Source organism: Haemorhous mexicanus, chromosome 14, assembly GCF_027477595.1.
Source record: "Haemorhous mexicanus isolate bHaeMex1 chromosome 14, bHaeMex1.pri, whole genome shotgun sequence".
Classification (NCBI taxonomy): domain Eukaryota; kingdom Metazoa; phylum Chordata; class Aves; order Passeriformes; family Fringillidae; genus Haemorhous; species Haemorhous mexicanus.
This window is the reverse complement of record NC_082354.1, coordinates 4,731,947-4,748,966: the sequence shown is the minus strand read 5'-3', so window position 1 is coordinate 4,748,966 and position 17,020 is coordinate 4,731,947. Positions and strand designations below refer to the sequence as shown.

The 17,020-nt window shown below is 51.0% G+C and overlaps 1 protein-coding gene across 1 annotated transcript in view; it reads right to left on the bottom strand.

The window, feature by feature from the left end:
* Positions 1-1,704: 1,704 nt before the first annotated feature.
* Positions 1,705-17,020, bottom strand: part of LOC132333830 (gamma-aminobutyric acid receptor subunit alpha-3-like) — a 68,431-nt gene continuing 53,115 nt past the window's right edge. Inside the window, exons 8-9 of the mRNA XM_059859310.1 lie at positions 14,241-14,452; positions 1,705-7,644 (exon numbers count right to left, since the gene is read on the bottom strand). Of these exons, the coding sequence (XP_059715293.1) occupies positions 7,315-7,644; positions 14,241-14,452 (542 nt within the window). The 3' untranslated portion in view covers positions 1,705-7,314. The remainder of the gene's footprint in view (positions 7,645-14,240; positions 14,453-17,020) is intronic.

The following is a 17,020-nucleotide window of genomic DNA, read 5'->3' as shown; positions in this document are numbered from 1 at the left end:
ATGCTGCTAGTGCCACCCCTGTGCCTAAAGGAGCAGCTGGTGCCCTCCCCTGCAGGTAGGACACTTGCCTGCAGCTGTCCCCAGGTCAGTTGACAGTGACAGTCTGGTGCATGAAGGGATGCTCGAGGCCACCTGGCAGGATTGGAGGGGCTGAGAAACTCCCTGGTGACAGCAGGGAGGAAGCCTTGCACTCCCCTTGCAGCCTGGCAAAGGCAGGGTGGCAGAGACTCAGCTTCCCCAGCTCTGCCCCTGCTTTCTGTGCTTGCAAAAATCAAATCATTTGGCGTGTGACTGCTGTTACATTTGCTGGGTGCCTTGCAGGAAGACAGGAGGCACCGACAGACTCTTCAGGGGAGCCAGGGTGCAGCTCACAGTGCAACACGAGCCAATGGTCTCATCAAGCTGACAGGGCCTTCAAGCAGCACTGAGGAGAAGAGCCAAGAGCCTTCAAAGGCTGTGGGAGCTCCCTGGCTTGTGCAGCAAACGTGAAACCAGGCTTCCCTCTCTCGGCAGAAGGGACTGGTAAAGTTTTAAAGTTTTTTTTTTTAACAGGAGAGATCTGCCCTGATGGGGAATGGGACAGGGAGGAGCAGGACAGGACAGAATAGCCAGAACCTGTTTTGTCCTAGAGCTTCATGAGGAAAAACCAGCATCACCACTGGTGGTGAAGGATGACAGGCCCAGAGCTGGGACCAGCCCAAAGCCAGGGCTGTAAAGCAGCAGAGATTCCTGTGGTGGGAGGCAGGCACACACCCAGGGCAAGAATTGGTGACATCCTTCCTTCTCCTGGCTGGGACACCTTAAAGCCCTTGCTGCTGCCTGCCACAGGCTCTCTCCAGCAGCAGAGGAGGGAACAGAGGAGCTCCACGTGCACCTGCAGGCTCACTGAATGCTGCTCTGAGGCAGGGGTGATGCTGGGGGAGCTGGTGCTGGGTGCCTCTGGGAGGGCTGCTCAGCCCAGCCCCACTGCTCACAGGCCACCCAACACCTCTGAGTGGTGCTGCTGGTGCTGAGCTCAGGAGAGCAGCTCCCACTGACACCTCCCACCACGCTCACACCCTCAGGTATCCCTGCATCCCACCTGGAGCAGCAGCCAGCAGGGGCCAGGTGCCAGCACTGCCCTGAGCTGGGCAGGAGAGGCCCAGGTGTTCCTCTGGCCAGGGGCAGCTGCAGGTCTCGTGCTCCCTCCTGGAGCAGACTGAGGGTGGGGACTCCCCCTGCACATTCCCTGGCTGTGCCATGGGCTGAGGAGAAATTGCTTGGTAGCACTCAGCTGTCAAAAGGCATCTCAGGAACATCCCCAGGGGCAGGGCAGGACAAGGGCTGTGCTGTGCTGGAGCCCCTGGGACACTGGGGACTAAATTTTCCTCAAAACTTAGGAAAAAACCCCATTCTTTTCTTGTAAAAGAAAAGAAATACTGTAGTCTTGAGGTTCACAGTGCCCACTCTCTGCACAGCTGTGGGTTAGATTTTCAGTGGTCAGACACGGATGGATTTCTGTACAGATCAGCCATAAAAATGGAGCCCTGACAGGCTATCAAAGCAGGGGGCTGCTCCATGCAACACACCTGCACTGAGCCCCCAGACTGGGGGGAGGCTCTTCTCCCTTGCTCCCTTTATTCCCTGTGCCTCCCAAAGCCCAGTGCAGAGGGTTCAGCTCACTCTACAAGATTCAGCAAAGAGAATGAGAGGGAAGAAAAATAATTAAAAGTGGCCATTCTGGCTTTCAAAGACAAAGAGGTTTGACATTTAGATGTAAAGAGTTTGTGAGCATAAATATACACACACACACACACATATGCATGTGTATATATATATAAATATATAAATATGTAAAAACCTTTGGCTGATGGAACAATAACAAGGTCAAACAGTAAATATTTATACCTGGAAGCCATCAATCTCATCTGTGCTGTGGCCTCTTGCCAAAATTACCTTCAGAAGAAGTTTAGCTTGATATGGAGAGGATTGGTGAGTTGCTTGGGTGTTTTTTCTTCCTACTGAATATTAATAGAGCATTTACATTTCCATCAATGTGTCCTTTGCCCTGATTGAGCCCTCCCCAACCTCAACAGGAGTCATGGAGATGTTTCTCTGCAGGCTGCAAAATCCACACAGGTGTCTGATCAGGTGGGCTGGAGTGTGGCCCCAGGGAGGGATAAAATTTGGGGAAGAGGGCCTGGAGTGGGGCTGGTCTGACACTCTGTGCTGGGACAGCCCCACCCCAGCTCTCCACCACTCCCAGGGCCAAGGACGTGGAAGGGGCACACCAGCACATCCCTGCCAAGCCCTTCCCAAGGAAAAGCTGCAGGGAGAGCACCCTGTGTGCTGCAGAGCTCTCCTGGACGCCCTGGCAGAGGCCCCAGGATCCTGAAGGTCTCAGAGAGGTTCTCAGCAGACCAGAGGCTCTTCTTGGGAGAGGTGACTTGCAGCAGGAGAAACCCTTCTGGGGTGGGATGGGATCCTCCCCAGGGATGGCTGAGAGGAATCCATGACATGGACAGAAGAAATCAAGGATGAGAAATGGATGCACCTGGTGTGCCTAGGATGGGCCAGCAGGGACAGGCTGGGGACAATCTTGTGCCTGGGAGCAGCAAGCCAGGGGTCTGCTCACACAGATGTCCTGCAGCAAACCAGCCAGGACCCTGCCAGTGCCACTGAGCTGCAGGGATCAGGGCAGGGGGCTGTGCTTAGGCTGAGCTGGGTGCACAGAGGAGTGCAGGGAAACTCTGCCTGAGTGCTGGGTGATGTCTGAGGAGCTTTCAAGACCTTCTGTGAGGGTAACTCCATCAGAGCCTCAGGAGAACAGGTGGCACTGAGGGACCACCTCTTCCTAGCCCTCTCCTGTCACCCCACAGGGACGTTCTCCACGCTGACACCAAAGTGGAGCTCTCAGTGACCACATCTGCTGTCCCTGCCTGCTGAGGGACCCCAGAGGAGCTGTCCCTGCCTCCCCAGGCCCAGTTCTCTGCCCGTGTGCAGTTTCAGAAGAGGAAAGGACCGAGCTGCTAGTGCCAAAATGTCCCTCTGACATTTCCAGCAGGAATGAAGCTGCAGGCTGGGACTGCACTGGGTGTTCTCCAGGTGGTGGGAGCTGCAAAACAAGAGTGCAGACCAACAGCTCATTTTTAGCACCCTAAAAGACTTCCAATTCCTACCTGGGAGAGTCTCTTCAAGTCAGGGAAGTTTGGGCATTGCCAGAAGAAAAGAAATACTGGAGTCTTGAGGTTCACAGTGCCCACTCTCTGCACAACTGGGGGTTAGATTATCAGTGGTCATATACAGATGGATTTCTATACAGATCAGCCATAAAAATGAAACCCTGATATGCTCTCACAGCGAGCCTAAAACTGCAGTAATTGATGCTGGATTAGCTCTGGCCTGGCAAGCACTTAGAAGAAGCCCCCATCAACAGCCTCGTGTTAACTGGGAGGGAAAAGTCCTAATTTGAGTCACTGACAGTTTTATAAAAAAAGAACATTATCTTCTCTGTGATGTCTGCTGGCAGGAGTTGTTAAACCACTTATTTATAACTATCTTCCCAAAATGCTTTCCTGCTTGGAAGCCAAACTAGAAATCCTCTTTGGTTTGTTGTCTTTAAGCAAAGGATGCTGGTATTTCTGCTTCCAGCTGGCAAAGAGACTCAGAGCCCATGCCAGCCTTTGGTTGGGAACAGACTTGGCTTTCGAGGCTGCTCACACAGGCACAGGAAGGCAGCCTTCAGCAGGCATCAAAACTTTATCAGTTTTAGGAAGGGCCAGCAGATGGGTGTCACAGGCAAGCCACATCAGTGGCAGGCTCCTGGGCAGGGACAGGAGGGGAGGGACAGGCAGGGATTCACCTGTGGGCAGGGACAGGCAGGAATTCACCCTGGCAGCTCAGTGAGAGGGATTGGATCACTGCAGGAAGGAGGGAGGGAGGGAGGAGGTTCAGTAGCTGCTCCAGCACTTCAGGGAGACCCAGGCCCTCTCCTGGGCATCACCCCACAGCACTGAGCCCACCTGGCCTGGGCAGGCAGCAAAGGCAGCCCCAGGGTGCTTGAGGCTGATGGGAAGAGCTGACACCTGAATGTGCCCAGTTCTGGCCCCTCCGTTTGGGAAGGACATTGAGATTCCTGAATGTCTCCAGAGGGGACAACGAGGCTGGAGAGGGGCTGGGAACACAAACCCTGAGGGGAAGCCCTGAGGGAGCTGGGGGTGCTCAGCCTGGAGAAAAGGAGACTCAGGGGTGCCCTCATCACTCTCACAGCTCCTGAAAGGTGCCTGTGCTCAGCTGGGGCTGGGCTCTTCCTCCAGGAACTGACAGAACCCAAGGACACAGCCCCCAGCTGCACCAGGGGAAGCTTAGGTTAGATGTTAGAAAGAAATTCTTCACTGAAAGAGTGATTTGGTGCTGGAATCATCTGCCCAGGGAGGTGGTGGAGCCACCATCCCTGGACAGTTAAAAAAAGCCTGGACGTGGCACTCAGTGCCATGGTTTAGTTGATGAGGAGGTGTTAGGTCATAGGTTGGACTAGATGATCCTAAAGGTCTTTTCCAACCTAATTAATGCTATGATTCTGTGACAATTTGTGGAGAGCTCTACAAAGCAGGCACTGACAGACAGCAATGTGGCTCTTGGGGAAAAAGGATTTTGGGGCATTCCCAGTTAGCAGATGAAACCCCCTCTGCAGCAGGGCCAGCTAAGTCAGCGAAGTCATTGGATGCAGCATTTAAACTTGCTGTAATTCCATTAGCAAACACAACAACTCTTTGTGACCATTTTATTGTGTTGGCTTTGCTTGTTGTGGGGTTCCTGTTCCATTCACTTAGGCCTGAGTGTTATAGTGACATGAATGCTTTATGAGACACTCTTCATCTAGCTTATTTAAGGAAATGTTTCCCAACCAGACAGCTGTAGCCCTTCCCAGTGCAGAGCCCAGGGAGCAGAAGGGTGGCAGGAAGGGAACTCACTGCTGGGGGGAGTGTGGGGGGTGCCTCGGGGCTTGGGGACACGTCCAGGCAGGGATGGGGCAGCTGGGGTGTCACAGTGGGGTGGCTGCAGCAGCAGCAGGAGGCCCAGCAGGCAGAACCAGGTGCCAAAGAAGCCAGGATGTTCTCCCTGCCCAGCAGAAGGGCTGGAGATGCTGCACCCTCCCCTCTGCTCCTCCACCCTGATGCTGCAGGCAGAGTGGGAGAGCTCCTGGGTCCTCCCAGCCAGCAGGGAGCCCCTGGGGGTGAAAGGCACTGTAGAAATGACACGGTTTGGGGTGCAGGTGCTGGGAGAGAGGATGTGGACAGAGCTGGTTTCCTTAGCAGCAGGTTGGGGAGGGGGGGGATTTCTGGTTCCTCCTTCCCAATGTTGCCAGCCAGATGTATGTGCTTGTGGACTCAGCACCCTGGGACTGGGCTAAACGTCTCCAAACTCCCCTCCAAATCTCAGCTGTGGGCAGGGGGAGTGACTGCACTGCTGTTGAGCCATGAGGTTGGTAAGGGGCAGGCAGGACATGCACCAGTGCCACCCACTGCAGGACAGAGTGCCCTGGCCTTCCTCACTCCATCCTGACACCCCCATGGATATTCCAGGTGGGGAAAATCCTGTGCTTTGTGCTCAGCCCTGCTCCTGCAGGGCAGGGGAAGCTAAGCTTGCACAGGGGCTCAAAGCAATGCTGAAGGCATCACCCTGGCAGTGCTGGGGACTTGGCTTGGCTGCATGAGCCCAAAGCACACTGGGGGCAGCTCTGGGAGCAGCCAGAGGGCCAGAGGGAGGCCCAAGGAAGAGGGGGTGCACCCCTCTGTGGCAGCAGGACTGTGCTACCCCAAGGAATCATCAGGCACAGGATGTCCCTCCTTGCAGGAGCAGAGTGTGCCCACGGGTCCAGGGACAGATGGCTTGGATGTCACCACTTAGTGCTGCTGCTGGGAAAGGGACAAACACTGGTTTGGGTGCACTGTGGTGGTCAGGAAGGGAGAAAAAGCCTCTCTCCAAGGCACTGGAGAGCTTTCCCTGCAGGAGTGTGCAGTCTTAGACTGGGCCTTACCTCAGCTGCTTTGTGGGATGGCACCTGGCTCAGGTGGCTCTGTGGGACAGCAGTGTCACCCTGCTCCTCCAAAGAGCCCCTTCTGCTGTTTTCCTGTGGTGCTGGGGATGCACCAGCTCACCAGGGGCAGGGAGAGCCTTGGGGACCCCCCCATCCCCTGGAGCAGGGGTTTGCTGTGAGCTGGGCTGCCCCAGCTGTGCTCCTCCCCATCAGACCCCAGGGGAGGGAGCTTCCCTGCCTAAATCCAGGTGTGGGCACTGAGACACCAGTGAGGGCTGCTGAGCAGCCAGGGGAAGGTGAGGGGGAGGCTGGAAGAAGGGGCTGGGACAGAGGATCTGCTAAGAAGGATGAGTGGATGGGGCCCCAGGAGGAAGTGCCAGACCATCCACCTGAGCAGGGGCTCTGTGGTTGCCAGTCCTGATGCTGGGGGCATGCAGCCCCACAGCTGCCATCTCCTCCAAGGCTTTGTAAAGCTTCTGCCTGGACTTCCTGACTGATGCTGAGGAAAATGAATTCTCTGGTGGGAACCACACTTCCTGCTAACACAAACTGCCCCAAGAGTGCAGGATGCCAGCCAGACAGGGCCTTTCTGGAGAGACAGAACCAGCTGGGCTTGGTGAAGAGAGAGAGGAAGAAGACCTGCAATACCTACAAGGTGCTGCCACCAATGGCTCTGGGGACCACAGCAGTGGTAGGATTGCCCCAGCAGGCACTGGGCCACAAGCTGGCCCATGCCAGGCTGCTCTCCTGTCCCCACAGGTGACCAGCTCACCTGCACTCACAGCCCAGGTGCAGGACCCAGCAGGAAGTGCCAGGCACTGAAGAGGAGCCAGGCTGAGTGAGTGACAGAGCCTGCAGCCAGGTGTCCAGGAGCATCCCCCATGCCAGGGCAGCCCATCTCAGAGGAGGAGGAGCCCCTGGGGACAGCATGGAATGGCAGAGGCATGAAGACCATGGGGACCACAGGAGGTGGCAGAGGAGAGATGGCAGCACAAGGGGACTTGGTCAGATGGGTGACAGCAGACTTAAGATGTTAGAGGCACAACTTGTTATGATCCCTTATTATTTTTTTTTTAGCTTTCATCATCAAAGTAAACAAAACCAAAGTATATATGGGATTAAATTAAAATCACAGTTTTGTTTACATTATAAAAGAGTGACATAATAATAATAATAATAATCATAATCATAATATCAAATGAACAATAATAATTAACCAAAACAAGAAAAGAAGAAAGCCCTGGAGAATTCCTGCTGGGATGATGCTCACAGATGGAAGGTTTGTGTGACCTGTTTTACTGTTTGGGGATCATTCCCTTGATAGCTGACTCCCGGTTCACATAGGTGGCCCAGTAGACCAGGTTGAAAATGGCAAAGAGGACGGGGAAGACGATGCGGGACATCTTGTCTACCTTGCTGACGCTGTTGTAGGTCTTCTTGCTCTCGGGGAGCTTCTCCTCCAGGCGGGGCAGCTTGGGGGGCACGCTGGTGGCAGTGGCAGTGGCAGCAGCACTCTTGGAGATGGTGGGCAGGCCGGGCTCCTTGGAGATGTTCAGGGCGTAGGTGGTGCCAACGATGTTGTAGGTGTTGTTGGTTTTCTTGGCCAGCGCCACCGGCTCTTTTTTCTAGGGGAGGTGGGAGGGGGAAAAAAGGAAAAAAAACAAACAACAAACAAACAGAGATGAAGTGGCAGAGAACAGCATGGAGAATGTTCTGAACTCTGAGTTTTACCTGCTCGTCCGGGTGAGGAGGTGGAGAAGGGTGTGAGGAGCAGGAGGCCAGGAAGGGAGGAATGCACCTTGTGAAAGGAGAATGCAAAAAGGAATGACAGCCCGTGTGCTCATCCTTGGGGAAGAGCTGCTTTTCTGCTTGGCTGGCTGCTTCCTGGGTCAGGTGAGAGGAGGACACAGCACACAGGATTACAGCTTGGTTTTATTTTTTGGTGGCAAAAGCCATATTAAGAGTATGGGCGACAGCATTGCAGTATTTTTGCACCCTGAGTTCCTCACAGGAACGCCTTACCATTTAACATAATGATGTTCAAATTGTTTCTGGAACCCTTTAGAGCACCTCATGACCCACCCAGGTCAGGTACAGAACAGATGGAAGGCATTTGCACCAACCAGGATTTGTGGAATGCTCAGCACAGCACTACAGGGCAGAGGGAAGCCTTTCCTCCTGCCTTCCTACCCAAGGGATGCTGAAAATTATGGGAGGGGAGGGAATCCCTCCCACAGGACTCTGGGGGACAGCATATGTGCTGCAGTGAGGACAAACTGCAGAGAAAATGGCCCTTGTGTGTCAGATGTGATGCACTGAAGGATGGGGGTGAATGCTGGGGACAGACAGTTCAGTGTTCATGAGGATGGCTGGGCAGGAAGATGGACCTAGGGGGTCATGACAGGTGTTGCCCCCTCTCTGGGGATCCTCCTGCTGCTGCCAGGGACCTGAGTCCAGCTGCACTGTGCTTTTTAAAGCAACCCAAGGCTACAAGGAGAAGGCCACTGAATGAAACCTGCACTCAGGTACCCCACAGGTGCCCCCTGCTACAGCAGGAGCCAGCACCAGACACAGCAGTGCCTCATGGGGGGGCTCTGGTCTCTAAACTCAGAACAAGGTGTGCCTTTGGATGGCTTTTTTCTGTTCAAAAGCAACTGAAACACAAGGTGAGGCTCATCCAGGCATTTCCCAGGGCTGCTGGGTATGGTCAGGCATGTTCCTATGAGGGAATCACTTCAGGAAGAGAGAGGGCTTTGGCTTTCAGTGCTGCATTCCATTTTAAATGTGTCTACAGTCACCACAGATATTCCTGGTTACCTTAGGAAATGAATTTTCCACAGGGATTTTCAGAGGGACACCACAAGCAGACTTCTGTGCAATCTTTAAACCCCTCACCAATAACACCACAGCCAGGCAGCCTTGAATTAATGTCAGCAATTACAGAAATTAACTTTTTAGGAGGAGGTCTAGATGTCTTCAGGCTCCAGACCAGACTAAACCACTGTTTGGACCATATTCACAGTATTTGATGGTCTTTAACAATTAACTGGGTCTGATTCTGCAGTCATTAGTGCCATGTTAAGGTGTTCCCTCTGCACAGCAGATGAACTTTCCTGCTAAAGAACTGACAAAAAGCAAGTAAAGGGCTAAAGATGCTTCACCTGTTAGAACACTTAAATATGCTTAAGTATGATTACTTATTAACACAGCTACAGGAGGCAATAAAATAATTAAAAATCAGTAATGAAATGAAAACCAGAATGTTGTTCACAGAACGTGATTGGCAGTGCACTGTGATTATCTTAGTATTAATCAGCCATGTTATTCATTAGAGGAATAAGATGAATACCAGTGACATGACATTTTCAACCTGGACAGCTTTCCTGCCCCAGAGTTTGGAAAGTGGATCCATATGAAAACAGCTGAAATGGAGTAAAGTCAGGCAAACCTGGGTGCTGCAGGTGGTGACAGCGAGCTGCTGCTCCCAATAGTGTGATCCAGAGACCCCAAGCATTAATTTGGGCTCCCCTGGACCTCAGATCAGGATGTTCAGGCTTGGGAACCTTCAGCCAGGGCCTTTTCCCAGCTGCCCATGGAGTCCTCACCCTGCTCAGAGCTGGGAGCACCCAGAACACCCACACTGCCTAGCCCAAGGCATGCATGTGCTCTCCATTGTTCTGCCCCTGAGATGTCAGAGAAATGGTTCAGCCTGGTTGCTGGGCTTTATAAATGAGTTTTTCAGGCAAGGTTTTGACACTCAAACAAAGCAAAATGTGTTTGTTGCTGTCAGCTGCAAAGTAGCTCCCAGCCTTCACCCTGCACCTTCATCTGTGAGGAATTCCACATCCTCCTGAAGCAGGAGAGAGTGGATAAACAGGAGGAACCCCCACATTTGCTTTGAGAACTTGTCCTCTTTAAAACCTCTATTTTGCAAAGCACTTCCTGCACTTATGGCCCCACTGAGGCCCAGGGAGACTGAATTGCTGCACGAAGATGTCCTTGTGCTGGTCTCCTGAGGGAAAAGCTGTAGAAGGTGGTGTAGAGATAAATCTGTTCCCTAGATAGTGCAGCAGTCTGACAAGTTGTTCAACAACACACACACTGGAAAATAACAGTGGTTTTTGCTAAACATTCTTGTCTTCAAGCCTCTCTGCTGAGGAACTAACAACAGAACACCTAAATTATGGGAACTACTGCTTCTGTCTCTGGTTTGCTTGAGATTTATTTCTCTGTACCTGCTCCTTGGCAGGAGAAAATCTGGATTGGAAGCACCATGACTCTGACAGGCAACTCAGTATCTGCAGAACTCGGGAAATCCAAGTATTTGCCACTTGTCATTCTAGAGAAAAGTCACTTTAATGAGCCCCAAGCAGCTCCAGTCTCTGGCATAGCTGTATCCCATAACTCAGCCCAGCAGCTGCTGTTGCTGTTGCAGCAAAGGTATCACTCCTTCCCCACACCAAGCCAAAGTTCCTCCTGCAGCCTGCCAGAGACTTGACAATTCAGATTATATGGGACTGGTCCCAGTGATCTTACACTCCCTGGATCACCAAAGAGGTTGGATGGATTAAATGATCAGCCCAACACACCACACAGTGATGAGAGAAAAGAGGGGGAAATGCTGCTGAAGAATGATTCATGGACTGTGCTGAAGGTGCTGAGGACATAAATCACTGGCAGTGCTATCACAGAATTCATTAGGTTGGAAAAGACCTCTGGGATCCTCATGGAAATCATGGAGATTGCAAGTGCCAAGAACAAAGGACACATGGGCTGCAGAGCATGACCAGCAGGGGAAATCCCAGCAAAAACATTGACCATAGTGAGGCAGGCAAAAAGGAGAAGGATCTGAACCATCCTGAGCCTTGAAGACTTCAACCTGGTTGAAAATGGTGGCCTGTCAAGGTTCTTGTTCCTCTAGGATGGAACAAAGATGCCACAAATGGAAAGAAACAAAGGAAAAAGAAAAATTATTCCCAGGGGAGCTGGATCAAAGGGTAAAGTTGAGAATTGAGTGGGTTGCACAAAAAGTCAGGCTTTACCCAGCCAGTAGAAAAGGCACCTCATGCATGTTTTTGTTAGTAAAAAGTACATTAAAAGGCCAGACCTAACCTCACCATGCACTGAAGAACTATTGTCTTATGACAAAAATAGAGATCCAGGATTATTGCTCTATCCAAAGCATATTCTGCTTTTATGTATCTGACTGCAGCTACTTGTACTGGTTTTGTTGCTTCTTGACACCCAGAATTTCAGGGTAGTGCCATTCAGGCACAGATACAGAGCTAGATCAGCTTTTATTCACAGACGTGGCATTGCAGGCAGAAGTGGGTTTAAGTGTCTTCCAAGAATCCAAAGCATCTTCCATCCTGAGGAACAGACAACACTTTCTGTGCTAAACTCACTGGTAAATGTCATCCTTGCAGTTTCCCAGCAGCAAAGTCACCGTTGCTTGTTCTCTCTTTGGATCCTCACTGTCACAGCCACTGCAGAAATCACCTTGAGGTGGCCATGCTTGTGGCTGGGATGGTGGATGGGTCTCTCTGTCCAGGCACAGCCCTTCTGTCCTGAAGTGGATCCTTTTTACAAGGTCTTTTGAGGATGATGGAGGTCGGGAGCTTTGCTGGCTACTGAACTCACCTGCCTTTCAATCTCTTTGGCCTCTCACTCATCTCACACCTCTCGGCCATCTCACACCTTCCTCCTGATGATGTTTTGTTTTTAAAAGTCACCTTTCCTTTCCTAAAAAGTATTTGGACCCAAATACCTCTCTTCAATTTGATCAGCAGCTCTAGGCTGGTTGCAGCCACTCTACCAGACAAGAAGAAAATAAACTTTTCATCTACAATTAGCAATTACTGATGGAAAGGCTTGAAAAATCTTTGGGTCCAAGAAACATTGGTCAAACCTTATCAGAGTGCAGGCTAAAGGGAGTTTTTAGTGACATCCATGGTGATATCTGCTGCTTTTCATTGGAGAGCTGCAGAGAATGTGCAGAGTAGCTCCCAGCTAGAACCAGCTGTGGCTACAGCCAGAACACCACCATGATTTTATGATGCAGAGACCAGCAACTCACCAAGATCAGCCCAGCATTTTAGATTCTATCTGAAAACACACCAGGTTTTCCCATCTAAACCAGTGGTTTGGCTGAGGGGGAGAAAAAAATGAATAAATACACTTGGGGTGTCTGTCAGCAACCAGCAGCTTTTCCACAGTACTGATTGTGTCCGAGTGGGATGGGAAGCATTGCTGCTGCCTACAGTGATTTTTTTTCATGCTCATGCAATCAAACCTGGAGTGAGGATCCTTGCCATCACACCAATAAAGAACATGGCTTTTGGCTGGGGAGAAGGATCTCCAGAAACCAGGGCTCAGCCTGGGCTTCTCACTGGCAGTTTTACCCTTGATACAAACACTTTAAAATGCCAGTAGTTACTCTTCTGCCTCTTCTTCCTTTTGTGGTTTCAACCACCTGGCTTGTCAATTGTTTCAAGAGGAGCTAATTAAAGGCTGAAACTGAGCCAATGAGGCACCTCCATTGCGTAGCAAATTCACTGCTTGGAAATACTCATTGGAATAAAGATGAAAAGCAAACATGTTGACACATCGTATTCCTAAGCTCCCTGAAAGCCCATCACTCTTCAGGGAGCTCTCCTGAGCTGCAGAGACTGGGAGTGAGTTTGCTTCTTCAGTAAAGATCAGAGATAGCTTGAAAAAGCATCCTCAAATTTGGAGCCCTTCCTGATTCTCCAGGCTGATACCGATTGCAGCAAAGGCATGGAGAGCTCCCCCTCTGAAACATTCCTGGTCCTGCTTTGTTTTCCTGTTTGATTATCATGTGCAGGAACATTCTGCGTGCTCTTAGCCTATTGTTTCAGCACTGTTAGTCTTGTGGTGCTGGGTCAGTGAATAAATTGAGGAACACGCTGCTTCTAAGATAAACTGCAGCTTTTGAGCCTTGACTGCTTTTTCCACCCAGTTCACATAATTGCCCAAGGCTGTGTGAATCCTGACTTTGTGCTGATTTGCCCATCCCTGAAAGGGACACCACAGCTTTGAGGACCTGTCCTGCCTCTTCACTCATGCCAATCACTCAGGAAAGGCTTCTCTCATCTCTAGAGGCCAGGTTGGCATCACTGCTCGTGGTGGAAGTGGAAGGCCATCCCCTGACCCCCTCTGGACGCTTTCTGCCATGAATCTATTGCTCAGACCACAGCTGCAAAAGCAAACAGATAGACAGAGTCCAAGAAAGACAAGAGAGAGGCATCCAGCACCCACTGATGGCTCTGTTCACCTTCTTTGACCTCCACAGCAGAGAGATGACTGGCTGCTGTCTTCCCAGAAGTTGCTGCAGTTCTGTCAGGTGTTTAACATACAGCCCCACAACAATTTCCAACAACACATTAAAATGCAAAGGAGAAAAATATAAAGGCTCCAGAACCAAGAACAAGGACAAAGCTGATTTTCAAATTGATTCAATAAATATAAACAAGGAGCAGCATGCTACAGTAAGCGATTTCTCTGCGCAGCCAAGATTAAATCAGTTCAGAGGGAGGGGGGCACGAGCAGGGGCAGCAGAGCCTGTCAGGATGAAGCTGCCAGAGAGGCTGATCCCGAGTTGGGGGGAGGAAACGTGGGTGATGCCAGGCATTAATCTGCTGCCAGTTGGCATTTGGGATTGCTGGCTTCCCACCCACCCTCTGTGCCCAGCTCACAGAGCAGCAGCTGCTGGCAGCTGTGGGCAATGGCACCAGTGTTAGAGCTGGCCAGGGAACAGGGCTCAGTGGGTGTCCTGCAGCATGTTTGGGTTTTTTGGCATGCTAGCAACAAGGAATGGGGTTGGAGGGCTGGGTTGGTTCATTGGTTTGGGAGGGTTGGGTTGGGGTTTGGGATGGGGTTGGAAAGGAAAGGAAGGCGACACACGACCACCAGCTGAGCAAACCCAAAGCACGGATGTTCCCCTGGCAAACAGCCATACAGAGGACAGAGGGAAGAGCCAGCAGCCATGCCTGGGTGTTCCCCTCCAGCTCAGCACCCTGACCAGCCCCAGGCCATTCCTCCCAGCCCTCAAGAACCGCTGCAGTCAGGAGCTGGGCTGGGCAGGCAGTGAGTACCATCCAGCCCCCGAGTGCTGCGGGGCTGCACGTTACCCACTGCTGTGCCTGGCACGGCTCCCTCGGGCAGCGCTTCTTCCCCACCCCCTCCCCCAGCCTTGGCTGACCTTCATCTCCTGGGCCTCCAGCACCTTCTTGCCATCCCAGGCCCAGCTGCGCTTGGTGAAGTAGTTGACGGTGGCGAACTCGATCAGCGCAGAAAACACGAAGGCGTAACAGACGGCTATGAACCAGTCCATGGCCGTCGCGTACGCCACCTTGGGCAAGGAGTTTCTAGCGCTGATGCTTAGTGTGGTCATGGTGAGCACCGTGGTGACACCTGGGGGGGCACAGCAGGGCACAGGGGTGAGATCACGGGGGTGAGATCGTGCACTGGTACCTGTTTCTCCCAAAACTGCTGCCGCTCCCTTCATGGGAAAGTAGGAGCCAGCTCCTCCCTCCCGCTGTAGTTAGGGGAGGATTGCCCAGAACTAGTCCTTAGTGCAACTGAGAGAATAACTGAGCAGGGTTCATAGAGCCTAAAAATCACAGGATGGCCTGGTGTGGTATTCACACGCCCTCTGAACAGAGAGAAGCTGTGAGACTAGCAGAGAAGAAGGAAAACACAGTTCTTGTCTGGCTTGCTGTGCCTGTGTTGTGCTAAAGTAGAATGCAATCTGGAGATTGTTTACCCAAAGTGAGGATGTTTTGTTCCCTTGGCCTATCAGGGCCTAGAAGCGTGTGTGTGTCAGACTGTTACAGGACAGAGAGAATCAGAGATGAGTGCAGTTCTGTGCAGTTGTGAGCAAGAGTGAGTGCATGGCAGATTCAGTTTAGATATAATGTACATAGTTTAGTATAATAAAGTAATTAATTAGCCCTCTGATGATGGAGTCAGATGCATCATTCTCTCTCCCTTTTGTTGGAGTCGCCTTTGATTTACAATAGCCTGGGCTGGAAAGGACCTTAGAGAGCACCTGGTTCCACCCCTGCCACAAGCAGGGATGCTTTTCACTATCCCAGGTGGCTCAAAGTCCCCTCCAGCCTGGTCCTGCACACTTCCAGGGATGGGACAGCCACAGCTGCTCTGGGCACAGTTTGTCCAACCCCTGCTCAAATCAGGGCCAACTTCAGGTGGCTCAGGGAATTATTCTGGTTCAGTTTTGAGAACAATCAATGGCAAACATCTTCGTTAGGATGAAGATAACCTTCATAATCTTTCCCAAACTGCAGTGACTAGACCTCTGCTTTCCATAACAGTCCTGGCTCACAGGGAGGCACTGCACTGCATTCCTCACCTGCTGGCAGGGTGAGGTGCAGGATGCTACACCCAGCTCATGTAGAATGTGTCACGGAGAAGCCTCTAGTTGCTTTTGCAACAAAATAAAAATAATAAAATAACAGTGTAAAGAACAGCTAGAGAGTCGTGAACCTCAGGGAGGATCAGAAACTGGCCACTCATCCAACACAGCTCTCAGGGTTTTAGAAATACTGTCTTGTGACCTGCATGGATGGACACCTGGGATCCTGGGTCCTGCTGTCAGCAGCCCAAGTTGCCAGAATAAATGTCACAATGATTTATCTTAAACAAATGATCTGTTGCAAAATGTCTTTTAAAGCTTTTTTCATTAAAGCAAACAACCATTACCATCCATTTCCCCAATAATGTGCTTTTCAATTAAAAATGCATTAAAAACATTATAAAAATATTGACTAATTTTCTGTTCCCTTAAGCCATACTCCTGGTAATTTAAGAGTTTCAATTCAATATTGTTGACAATACTTTCTGAGGGGCAGGAAAAAAAAAGGAATAAACAATTTGAGTTCTCATTATTTTCTAAATAGGAAAGCAAGGCAATTTGGGAGCAAAGACATTTGTCACACAGGTAGGTTTTAATTTATCAGTCAGCTCTTGCCTGCTCGATCTGAGCTGCTGCTTGAGGAAACTTATTCACTGCAATTCTCAGGGTAACACAGGAGGGAATCACATATGATACCACATATCCCCTTCTGCTTGGGGACTTTTGTTCAATATCCTCTCTGTTAAATGGAATCTGCTGGGCAGTGTTACATCCAGGATATACAGTCCTGCAGCATCACACCTGCTCTGGGAGCATGCCTGTGTAGAACCTGAACTAAAGGTCCTGACAGGAAATCACAAAGCAATTCTGTTATTAAATGCTTGTAAAAGCTATTAATATATGTGCAGTGCCAGCCTGGCACTTTGCTAGGGTGAGAGGATCTGAAAGCAGCTGAAGGAAATAATAACACTATATTCACCATGCAGTTATGCTGCCTCAGCCCAGGAACTTGTTATGTGGAGCTGTGACCAGGGGCACATTAGCAATTTCAAAGGTAGGGCTTTAATGCCTCCCCGTGTCCCTATCCTCTGCTCTGCTCCAGAGCCAGCACAGATAAGCAGACACAGCCAAATGCACATAATTAGATGATCAATACCTTGATTACTGTTAATATTTATGGCTGGGCTTGTAGCAGAGCCATGGCCAGGAGTATTTTTGCAGTGATTTGGGGGGGGAACAGGCTCACTGGGAAGGCACTGAAAGCTGTGCTGGGGAATGGCCAGCAGCTTGGAAATGCTGGTCAGGGCCTGGCACAGAGCAGCCCTGATGCTCAGTGCATTCCCCTTCCTATTTCCCTTTCTCCCCATTGTAGGAGTGGCAGGGGGTGGGATGGTCAGACAGACAGAGACAGAGATCTCTGAACCAGCTCTTTGAACTTGTGGGTTATTGCCAAGGGCCTGGGTGCAGGGCCCTGCTGGGAGCTGCCAGCCACAGCTCAGAGCAGCCCCAAAGAGGGAGAGAGAGGTAAAGAGAGGGGTAAAGAGAAAGAAGGCAAGAGCGTGGTAAAGAGGATGAGAGAGAGCAAAAGAATAAAAGAGAGAGAAGTT